Source organism: Cariama cristata, unplaced genomic scaffold, assembly GCF_000690535.1.
Source record: "Cariama cristata isolate BGI_N322 unplaced genomic scaffold, ASM69053v1 scaffold7829, whole genome shotgun sequence".
Taxonomy (NCBI): Eukaryota; Metazoa; Chordata; class Aves; order Cariamiformes; family Cariamidae; genus Cariama; species Cariama cristata.
The window spans coordinates 14,562-26,735 of record NW_009635179.1 but is presented as its reverse complement, the minus strand read 5'-3'; the positions used below and the strand labels follow the sequence as shown (position 1 = coordinate 26,735).

Below are 12,174 nucleotides of genomic sequence, written 5' to 3'. Positions count from 1 at the left end.
CTTCACAGAGAAGATGTCAAGTCTTGTCACACTCTCTGGTGTTAACCTGTGGTTGGTCAGGGCAAGCCAAGAAATGTAGCAGCTCCTACAAGGAGGAGAACCAGCAATTCACTTGGTACTGGCTTTCTGATTCTGTCACTAATGAATCAGAAGTCTGTAAGGAGCTGCATTGCACATGCACTGCTTTCAGGTGGGATATAAACCATCTTATTTCTCATCAGGTTATTAATGCATTCAAAACACCTTTTCTAAAAGCAGAGGTATTAATTCAGCTTTGCTATCTACAGTAAAATTTGCTACATCAATTTAAGTACTATGGTGGGCAAAGTTTACAATCCTATGATAGTCCTTCAGTATCCAGAGAAATCTGAACATGTATAGCAGTATTCCCAGGTGAATTCTGAACCTAGCTAAAATCTAAGTCTCAAAATGACATAATTCAATAGAACAATGAGAATTTTAACATGTTATTCATCTTCTATGGTTAAAACTCAAATTTTTATAGAAGCCTTCTTAAAAAAAAAAAAGAAGTGAGCAATGAAATGTCAACCCTCTTTTCCTCTGCCCACCCATTCCCTGCCCGCCTCCGCCCAAATACAGTACAATAAATCTTGGGACCATTGAAGAAAAAAATACAATGCTTATTTAAAAAGCAGCAAACTCTGGCTTCCAAGATAGCGTATCCCTCTTTCATGGGAGAACACTGCTGATCTGTACTGTACTCATGCTTTTGGTAGTACAAATGATGACCTATACAAAAAGGTCAATGGACTAGTCTGCAAGATAGATTAAAATAGAAAAGCGTAAGGCAACAATAAACGTTTGAAACAATATTGTTTGTTTGTTGGTGGTACTCTTAGGACTTTATGTATTGCAGGTACTCCAATATAAAAAGCTATTGCTAAATGGCAATAAAATACTGCTTCTCACCTACAAATTGAGTCTTACTAATTAATAGTCACAAGTTCTGCATTAGCTGTCCACCACCATTTCAGCAATAAAGATAGCTGAAGAACAAATTTGTCTGCTCTGACAAGCCTTGAAAGCTTGTTACCTTTTTTTTATTCAAGAACAAAATTTTCACATTGCTTAGCTTTTCCCACTGTAAGCCCAGGAGATTCTCAACATTACACTCACCTGCTCATATTTTCATCCATTGTAAACAAGCCATAAAGAAAACAGATTAAGCCAACAACTGCTGCAAGGAATAACATCTCAGTATAAAATCCTAGCCAGGCAAAATAGATTCCAATCTTCTCACCATAGTACTTCCTGAATACAAAAAAAATGCAATTAATAGGAATACAAAGCAAAGTTTAAAACTGCAATAGAGCAAACTGGCCAGAGTCAAAATGAAACACTTGGCAAAATTCTCATTTAATGGAAGAGTAAATGCACTGATGCACACTGGAAACATGAGATTTGAAGCTAGGTGTGAGAAGTTATGCAAGCTGAACGAACAAAATATATGGCCTCTTTTGATCCTTTTTTTGCTCTTAGCAGAAGCTCCACCTTTAAAATCACTCTTTCTCCTTCCCACAAGACAATGTAAAAGAAGATTTACTTCTTGATTTTCCAAGGACCTATACAAATGAAACTGGGCACAACAATTCTGATCACACAGTTAGAACGGGTGGGTAATTCATAGAAATACAACTGGTTGTGTTACAAATGGGGCAGCTGTAACCTGTGAATATAGTAATGTTTTTGTTATATCATGAGCTGAATCAAAGAGATCTTGGGTTAGTTTACATTTGGGTTTAGTATTGCATTAAGAGTCAAGCCTCAAAACTGATTTTATCAGGGTTTTTTCAAGTCTGTCTTTAAATTCCAAAATTTCAAATCAATCTTCAAAAATTGTGGCAGATATTGATTATAAAATGCAAGGTATTCTACATGTGTTCCTCTACAGCTCAATTATCTGTAATATACCTGATCTGTAACATACTTTCTGAAAGCAGACACTGTCTGAAAAACATGTAGCTGTACTTTCAGAAAGTGCAGTTACTTAGAAGAAACTTAACTGAAAGAAAAACCTCCTGAAAGGAGAAATAGTCCTGTTTTAGCCAAACTAGGACATCCCAGGAGCACTGGCTAGACTGCAAGAGGCTTGATTTGACATAAAGCATTTTTCCAGCTGCTGATAAAAACCTGTGTTGTGTCCCCCAAGGATCTAGTGCCCAATTAAGTATGCGATTCCCATCGGATCTTAAAAGTAGTAAAAATTTCCTAGCGGGATCAAGCTAAAAATGAATACACGCTCGTATTACAGTGAAAACCACATAAATATAATAAAACACAGGCAGTATTTTACCTGATGAGGTCCAAAGGCTGTTCTTTGTAGAACCGCAGGAAACGGGCCCACTCCATGTACAGCGTGTACCTCTCATTGTCACAGTTTGGATCATTTGCCTTTTTCCAGTACTGGCACTGCGAGCAAATCAGAGTAAAGGCAAAACACCTCACTGACAGACTCAAATACTACATTGAAAGAAACAAACATTAAAGATGATGCACCCCTCTTAAGACCGTGCCAATTAAAAATTCAAACTTAGCACTCTACTTCACCAGTTTATTTAACCCATTTTAGATATGTAATGTTTTAAGAACACATATTTTTTCAGAAAACATTATCAATCTTAGACATTAAGTTAGCCTGTACTGTAACCACATCGCGTTATGTTACACGAGTGTTGTGTTGGTACAACATACTCATTTGCACTAGTAGATTACTGCAGTGAGTGGTTTGTTCTTTTACACTGGTGTAGCATATGGAATTGCAGAAGTTCAAGCCTCCCTAAAGTTTAAAAAAAAAATAAAAATAAAAAAATCACTGTTTTACTAAACTTCATTAGAAATAATGCAACTTCAAATCCAGTTCTCTGTACTTCAGTCTCATTGTAAATTGCACAGTCAAAAGCATTTCACTGACAGATGTAAACTAGGGGACATAAATTAAAAGTTGTTTCCTGCCTCCAGCCATAGCACTCTAACGTACTCCATGCTGTGGTTTCTCAAGTTGTAAGGCAAGGACACGCAAAATGAAATTCTGACACTAATTAACTTCAGTGGTGTTCGTCACTATCATGTATCTACCTGTCAAACACTAAGAAAATTTTGGAACTTCATCAGTTTCCTAGAAATTAAACAGCACAAAATAATGGTAGTTTCTGACATCTCTTGTAATTTTATTTTGTGTTGTAGAACTCTGCCTTTAGAAATATTTGGCTATGTCAAATATTCAGTTTGTGATTTTGGTTTTCCTTTTTTTCTGAATGTCTCTCAATCACAAAGAAAAGCATGAAAATTTGTTTCTAAATAGAAATCAAGAAGTTTAAACAACCTAAAGTTTGCACTTTTTAATATTTTAAAAGGTTAAACAGTTATTTTTTTAGACAATGATTTGTGAGTCTGTCTCATGATTTTTGGAATTTTTTCCACACGATTTCTTAGCATTTAAGGTTGACTGTACTTGTATAGAAGAGATTCTTGTACAACTGCTTTTTATTATCTGTGTTTTTGGTAGTCCGAAGAGTATAAAGTACTGCCCAGCCTAGACTAGTCTTCTACAGTGTAGACTCTGATCAGCTAAACTTTCCCCCTGAAAATCTGATGAATGTCCATTCATCCATTTCTTTCATTTTCCAAAAGAGGAAAAAAATATTTAAAAACATTTAAAGATATAAATCTATCTAAGTATTTAAAACTATCTTGTGGTAGAATTCACAGATATAGATAAGCAATTTAAGTTCACTAAAGCATTGTGACAAATCTGAAATGACTATTAAAAACAAGGAGAGAACTTAAGATTTAAGCAACGAATTAAACACAACATTCAGAAGGAAACAGAAGATTAAAAAAAATCTGTAAAATATGGTTACCCATCTCTCTCTTGTTTTCTCCAAGGGATTTCAGGGCTAAATCCAAATATGTTGTATTAAAATTTGACCATACATCAAAACTGAACACCAGTATTTACCATCCTTACCACGCTTCCAGTATGTACAGTTGCTCACCAAAGCTCACTAGGACATGGACAAGTGACCACCCCACACTGAACTGTAGGGCCCACACAACTGACTTCAGTCCCAACACAGTATGATCCCAGGAGTATTTATATAACTACAGGTAGTATGCACTACTGTGTAACTACAGTATACATATGTACACACTCTACACACACAGCCAAATGTATGCACCTACAGTAGGTATTCATTCCTTGTTATAATCTTTCTAATGTGCTATAGCATACTCTGTATCATAGACATTACAGGAATATACTATGGAAGAAGTCTTTTAGAAATTATGTGACTGACACCTAAGTATATCCCAGAAACTCATCCATAGGAAGAAACATTTCAGCACATAAAAGCCAAATAGTAGGGCTGGTAGATGTGTCTTGTGTATTATAATACAGAATCAATTACTGGAACAAATGGAAGAGTTTGACTACATTTTCATTTCTGCTGGAAACAGCAAATGCCACAGTAGGAAAAAGAGCAAAAACACTGGGAAATGCCCAAGGGAGCAGAAAGCTGAAATACTCACATCATGAAGGGGATATGCAGCTGAATAGGTGCCGTTATTTAGCAGTCTCTTAATCCCAAATTTTTTCTTCCCTTCTTCTGTTCCATACGGGCAACGTGTAAGGATATAATTAACCTGAGATTCAAACACAAGAATTTTAGACCTTTCCTGCTTTAAGGCCATTTAACAGAAACCTATAATGGTTGTGCACTGTGTATAATTTGCAGGAACAATATGCAAAAGTGTTTCTTCAGAAAGTCCTACCCCATATGAGACTGTTGAGGGCATGCTTGCCTTGTAGACATCAAGAAAATCCACTCCAACAAATACTATTTCAGATTTCTAAGAAAGATACACAGGCATCTAGGCTTCCTTGTATTTACCCACAGATATCACAGTTTATATACTCTTTCTTTGCATGACTATTCCAATGGGACCGTGTAAATCTCCATGTAAATACAAGTAGGGAAATTCATATACGTACTATTCTGTTTCTCATGGATGGTGAGAAGAAAGTGCCCTCGTCATTAATGAGGTACAGCTCCTGCTTCTCCTTGCTGAATGGTGCCGTGAAATAATCCGGTTCAGGGTGCATCACCTTCTCGGGAAGCCTGAGCGGTGCAAGCATACAGTCCAGGGGGTTCTCCACTGTTGAGGGAATGTCATTTTCCTTGATGGGAACTTTAATGTTCAGCACTTCTGCATACGTGATCAGAACCTCCCATGGGGCATGGATCTTCACAAAATATATCTTGCCATCTTCAGATTCCTGCCCCAGGAAAATTAAATCAGACATCAGACTAAACTGTGTTTTATCACAAGATTTATGAGAATAGTTGTTACAGAAAGTTTACTGCCTTTTACACATTTTTGAAAGCTTTAAAAAAAAATGGAGGGGGCAATAGGGGGACTTTGTTTTTATATATATAATGTCTTTCTTTTTTTTTTAAACTGAAAAGCTTATCTGAGTGGTTGTTCACAAAGATAATCTTTGCACTACCAAAAGCTCACAAAGGCTTTTCAAACTACATTGATCTTGTACACTGAGGTCTGAAAACTCTCATTACACTCCAAATGCGTTGGAAACGCAAGGATTTGCTATGCAGGGCTGGCCACTTGGCAGGACTGGCACGCATCCTGCAGGCCACTGTGCTGGACTGTAAAGCCATTCTCTGTCCAGGAGGGGACAGTTTTCATACAGGGGAGTAGAGCATACCAGCCTCCTTGCAAAAAGGAGTTACCAACCACAGCTGAGATCTGTTATAGTCTCACAGCTATGACAAGGAATAGTATTATAGGCCTCAGCCGACAGTGTACACGTTCTTCTAGTATTCCTCTGCACACACAGGAGACAATGGCAATCGGAAGGTATTTTTAACATGTTGCTCAATGAATCCCCACCTATGGATGTTACAGAGTCTGAACTTCATCAAGAGTTCTTTTGCCCAACTCGGTCTCCGGCAGACAAAAAGAGCATGCTGACTAAAGAAGTCAGTATCCCGTGTTCTCCAGTTATTAAACAAAACAGTAACACTAAACATCCTCCAGTTGTTACACCAGGGTCCTTCCTCGTAATTACAACATCCAGTGGGCATAGGCTAATCCATTCACTGACTTCCAAGCATGTTACTAGTTGTTAGGTGGAATTAAATCTAGCTCTGAGTATACTTCCCATTTACATGGGTTTAAATGAAGTCACAATTATTTTGGAACTGCTTTCTTTTTCTTATGAAATCAAAAGCCATCACTTCCTCCTGAATCAATATTACTTTGCTTCCACAATCCTTGTGAACATATGTGGAGAAATAACTCAAACATATTAAGTTTGTTTCACCTAAATTAGTCACACTCCACTGAAATCTGCTAGAATAATTTATAGTTTTTCTCAAAGAAACAAAGTGGTATATATTAATTAGTAATTTGCAGGTCTATTTCTTTGGTCTTGATTTTTCTCTCTCTGTGTTTTTTCTCCCCTACCTTCTTGTCTTCTGTTTCTAGTTCCAAACCAGCCTTTTGCAGATTGCTCTCAAATTCTTTTCTTCTTTCCTGCAAAGAAAAAACACACTTCATTAACTGATGAAGTTAGCAACTAACCGATCACTTACTGATGACTTTCACTGAGTTTCACTCCTCCTAACTGCCCTGATGACAACCCCTTAAGACTGAATTAGTTTCCTTTTAATTATATAAAATTTGCTGAAGAACTGCCAGAGTAACTACAAGTTAAGCTAAATATTGAGCTTCTTCAGAATGCACTAGCTACACTGCTAATTTATTTCTAGCTAAAATCTGCAAAGCTGTGTGGTGTTTTCTTTACTGAAAGGTCTTAAATGACATTTTTCAAATCCAAACCACCATAGTTTTCAGCCAATTTCCCTTTACTGCATGTCTGTGAGGAGCAGGCTGCCCTATTTGCATTTCAATTTGCACAAACTACTTAGATAAATGAATACAGACTGAAGAATAGCTTTAATGGCCCTCAAATCTGTGTTAAGGTTATTGATATATTTTCCTGTGTTAGTGGTCTTGCATATTTACCTGTCACATCTGATTTCACCAAATATTATTAGATATTAAATTAGACACTGGCCTAGATAAACTTGTAAATATGATAACTCCTGAGTTCTAGCCCATGCTGGGGGCAAATGCAATTCCATGCACTATTGCACTATTTTTTAATTAATCTATCCCACAAATCTGCCTACACGCACCTGTATAAACACACCAGAGAACTCTTGTTTGCTGACCTGCTGATCTAATAGAGAACAATACAACTAAAAGGTGATTTATGATTACATTTGAAAGTGCTCTATAAAAGCTGACATTCAAGCCTCGTACCCAAAGCTATGTGCTATTCTGGATTACAGTTTCTCCAAACAAAGCATGCTGCTGTGTGTTCTTTCCCCCACAAAGACTGGAGGAGAGCCAGTCGAGTCAGCTGAGAGGGTCCTCTGCCACCAGCGACACCGGCCAGCTCCTCCTCCAGCTGTGCAGCTTAATAACAGACAGAGCCAAAGGGTCTGGCCCCATCTTACTCATCTTTCCTTACCATACACTTAGTGTGATAAATTGCACTGCTCTAATAGAAGGTATGCTCTTTTTACCACCTTGCCCTCTTCCCATAAGCCACCTTCTCTGAAACCCATGCAAACATACTGTATTTTCCAGTCACCTGAAAGAATCATCTTTAAAAGGAGATCAATCTGCTGCAAAAAAATCACAATGTTCCCCCTTTTCTTGCCAAATACTGGATTTCTTTGTGTCACCATCAAAGGCTTAAAATGGACAAAATGTACCCTTGGACCAGTGCTGCTTTGTTTTAATATGTACTTGTAAGAATTTTAAGCTTACTGTCCAAAACCTAAAAAGCTAGACCTGGCACACATATTTGTGACTCCGCTATAGGTGCCACTCTGCAGTTACAGAGGAAAGAGGGAAGCAACACATGTAATCACATTAGTGATGACCACTAACAGTGGGCTAATGCCCTTCCCCACATTTTGTTTGAGTGCAGTTCTTAAGCCTCTCCAAAGCATCTGTAAAAGACTGAAACCACTTTTTCTGAGGCCACTCTGACCTGTACAGGAGAGAGGTCAGTAGAGCATTCACCTCTCCAAACCCCACTGTGGATCTCCCACATACTTGTCCAGAATAACTGTACCATCTAACATATGTTTGCCTGGACTGAACCATCCCATGAAGATTAACAAAGCAAGGTCCAAAGTCCAGCGGTACTAATATACCCAATGCAGATGCAACACTGCACGATGAGGTTATGTAAGGAAGATAGATAACTGTTATAAACCTGTTTCTTGATAACAATGCTGTTACCGCTAGTAACAGAAATCAATAAACAGGAGAATAAAATAATTTTAAGTTTACAGCATACTACTCCTTAATCAAACTCCTCTTCCTTGCTTTTCCCCTTCCTTTAGGCAGGGAGCGCCAAACTTTCAAAAGTCTTTTATGTATCAGGATGCTCAGTCTTATTCTAACTGCAGTCATACACAGAATACTGGGAAATAAATACGGTCTTTAGGAACACTCACACGCTACTGTAAAGCGTACAAGAACTTTGCTCTTAGCTGACCCTGAGAGAAAACCATTTACTTGACAGGACTAACACAGATCGGCTCAGTTCGAGCTCAGGCTGCTCACACAGCTCCCTGGCATGAACGTTTCAGGTGAGATGGAGCCTGCTGAGGAAAGGCCCCTTCTCTCACCCGCCTACAGCCATGAGAGCGGGAGGCTGACGAGCCAGATGAGCTAACGGGCCCTACCGCAGCACTGTGGGGACTGCCCGCCTGGCTTGGCAGGGTGCTCTGTGTGCCCTCCAAAGCGTCGGAGATGCCAAACACCTTCCTTCTGCAAGTACTGTAAAGAAGCATGGAGAGGTGCCCAGTTTGGATCAAGCCCAGTTTTCAGCTGTTCCTGCAGAGCTGCGCACACGGCTTCTCACAGTCGGCAGCCTAACAGGGTGCAGAAGAGGCAATAAACATCTGATTTTTTGCTGCCCCTGGCTCCCTAAATTTGGGCTATCTGGTGCCTGTAAGAAAGCAGAAGTTTCTGTCTGAAATGAAGAAAAGCAGGAAAAGACTAGATAAAATTTCTTTCTGTATCTCCGTGCCCCACTAGGGACAGGGGGACTTTGCTTCCAGTAAACAGAGGAACAAGTTACTTTGCAGAGAGATCCCAGAGCCCTAATGCTTTGGAGTTTCTTGTGAAGAAATACACTTATGGACAACAAAGATCACATCCTGGTAATACATGAATAATTTGTTAGATTTTTTTTTTTTAAATTACATTTATTTTTCCATCTTCACATGCATTTCATATGTGGGTAAAATATTTCCACTTATCTGCTACAGGGTTTGAGGAAAAATATGAAGTATTGTCTCACAAAAATGTAATCCTAGTTTTAGTTTAAGAAGACTTTGTGGCTAGGATTTATTCGTGTAGCTTATAGAAGGCAAGTTCAAAACAGAGTTTAAGCTGGAAAGTTTCTGGGGAACATCAAAGAAGTTAATGCATTTGTTCTGCACGAAGCTAAGGCAGAAGATGAACAGACCGTCTCTTACATCTGTATCAGGGATATGTTGAAACACACAAAGAAGTTATTAATCTCTTTCTTAGAAATGCAGAATAAAGCTGTTTCCTTGAGACAAGGAAACAAAACCCCTTTGTCACAACTGTTACTCTCTTCCTGTGAACATTTCTATTCTTAGCTGTTCCATTTTGCTGTATCATTGTACTACAATAAAAGAAATTCACAGTTCTTTCCTCCGATGACTGTACAATAGCAAGTACAGTATGTCAGACATATTCCAAAGCCTGCAGTGCATCAATATTTAAATCTTATTCCCATAGAGAGCACAGCACAGCACTTCTATGCTAAGCAGTCTGCATTAATTTACGGGCATATTCATTGTATAAAGGTTTATGCTGGACATACACGGCAAATTTCATTTTCTTAGCAGATTCCCCAGGAACTGCGTAAAAGCTGATGCGCTCTAACATTGATACCTTCACGGTTGTCCATTCTGCGACCACAGAGCTGATCTACAGGGCCACAGAAAAAACGCCACCTTCCTTGGGGCCATAAACTCTTTTGCAAGTAACAGACCTATGCAGAATTAAATCTCACAAAACTTGATACGGGTGTTCTAGCCTTTTGCAAGACAGAGATGTTTCTTCCTAACTAAAGTGCATTTTTACCTCAGAGGAACTATAATAATATTAGCTACTAACTCTTGCATTCTTCCCCAAGTGAATCCAAGTGATGCCCACGTACATGGTCTCTGGTCTGGCAAAGATTCCTTCTACCCCTTAATGACCCATAAAGCAACGAGAAGGACGCTGCTGCACACAATATGAATGAGTGACTAGACTGAGCATCTGGCTCATTCTCCTTCCCACTTGAAACATTACCTAAATAGTCTCCATTTCTTTCCTCGTGTTATTTGATGATGACTAATGGAAAAGTCTATTTTAAGAGTTGCTTTCACATATTTTGCATGGATATCTATCTTCTCTCTATGCTGACTGGTCTCCACTTGCTTCTTTTTTAAATGCATTTTGCTTTATGGGAGAAGAAGGAATCTAGCTGGGATTACAGCCTGACAAAGAGTCAGTGTCAGTTCGAAAAAGTATACCTTTATATAAACCTATGGTACCATAGCTATAATATAACCCTGATCTCCCAAGCAAATCTCCCAAACCTGGCTAGCTGAGCACAGCTGACTGTGAGATGCTTAAGCTGGGAAAAGCACCAGAGATGATGACAGAGATTCTTGCTTTTCCAAGGTAACAAGAGTGATATGCCGGGGCTGTGTTCTACACTGGATTGTATTTAGATGCGAGTATAAGTCCTTAATGAAAACAGTATTTCCCTTCACAAAGGAATAACGCAGTAAGCAATTTTTTCAACAGCCTAGTTGTGCAGGTTTTGTTCAAAGGAAATTACCATTTTTAATCATGAAAAACTTTAATATGACAAGATACAGATGAGAAATGTTCTTTACTTCACAGACCTTTAGTTTTGATCATGATTTTGTCATAATCCCAAGTATAATTACTTTTCTTCAGATATCCTTATCTTTCAGAAGAATATGATTACATGAGAATTAAGTTTTTTTGATGTCTCCCTCATTATTTTTTTTTCATTTTGAACAAACTTTGGAGATATATATTGGAGAGAGTAGTTTATAAGTGTAACCTCTCCTGGCTCAGAAAGAAGGCAGCAAATTAAGAGAAAACAAAATAATTAAAATCCCTGCAATTATTTTTTTTAAATATTGTGCTTTATATAAAGTTTATTGTTTGTCTTTACTGCCTCTCATAATTCTAGATTTTTTAAATAATGTGAATTTTCATGTTTGTCAAGCTACAGCTCAAGTGTCAGTGTGAGCAAGGAACAAATACATGTCATTTACTGATTCTGTCTGACCTACTGTTGCCATTCATGCAACTGGGTCTTGCTGCGAAGTCCAGGGATGATCACTAACCAGCATTTTAGAGAAAGCTTGTACTTCGTGCTCTCTTACATAGGAGGTCTCTTATCAAAGCCACTTTAAATACTCTTCTAGAAGAATGAATACACATATGTAGAAAACCAGTCAAGCACAGGGAAAAGTTCAAAGAGTAGACGTTGTGTTTGTTTTATTCAGAGTATATACTAAAAAAAAAATCTGAAAAGGAAAACTGCATGGATTCTTAGATCTAAGAATCTATTTCTGCACTAACTGAAGTCAAAGAATGGGGAAAAAGTTATGGTTAAATCTCATTCGGATAATGCTTTGTTTATTTAGAAGAAGCCTCCTTCATTTAACAGTATTTACAGATATTTCACCAAAGCCACAGCTAACTATAAGACTGTTAAATGAAGAACGCAAAATCATTTGGATTACTTTGCATTGATTGTATAATACATCGACCAGCCTAAGTAAGGGAGAGTGCTCAATTCAGTAAATAAAGCTCCAAAAATCTAATAAAATTGAGTCCTGACACACAACAGTAAGGTACACAGAAATTTCAGTACATGAAATGGCTTTTCACACAGCTATAAAATTTTTAGCGAAGTCTTATTCCAGCTGAATGTAGTCATTTAAAAGGCTTAGTAACTGATATTCAGGTTACGATAGATAAGAA

The 12,174-nt window shown here is 38.0% G+C and overlaps 1 protein-coding gene across 1 annotated transcript in view; it reads right to left on the bottom strand.

The window, feature by feature from the left end:
- The window catches only part of ANO5 (anoctamin 5), a gene marked incomplete at its 5' end in the record, with an annotated part of 42,952 nt that overhangs the window by 17,113 nt on the left and 13,665 nt on the right, over nt 1-12,174 (bottom strand). The window contains 5 exons of the mRNA XM_009707423.1: nt 1,138-1,272; nt 2,315-2,430; nt 4,549-4,662; nt 5,012-5,296; nt 6,505-6,573. Of these exons, the coding sequence (XP_009705725.1) occupies nt 1,138-1,272; nt 2,315-2,430; nt 4,549-4,662; nt 5,012-5,296; nt 6,505-6,573 (719 nt within the window). The remainder of the gene's footprint in view (nt 1-1,137; nt 1,273-2,314; nt 2,431-4,548; nt 4,663-5,011; nt 5,297-6,504; nt 6,574-12,174) is intronic.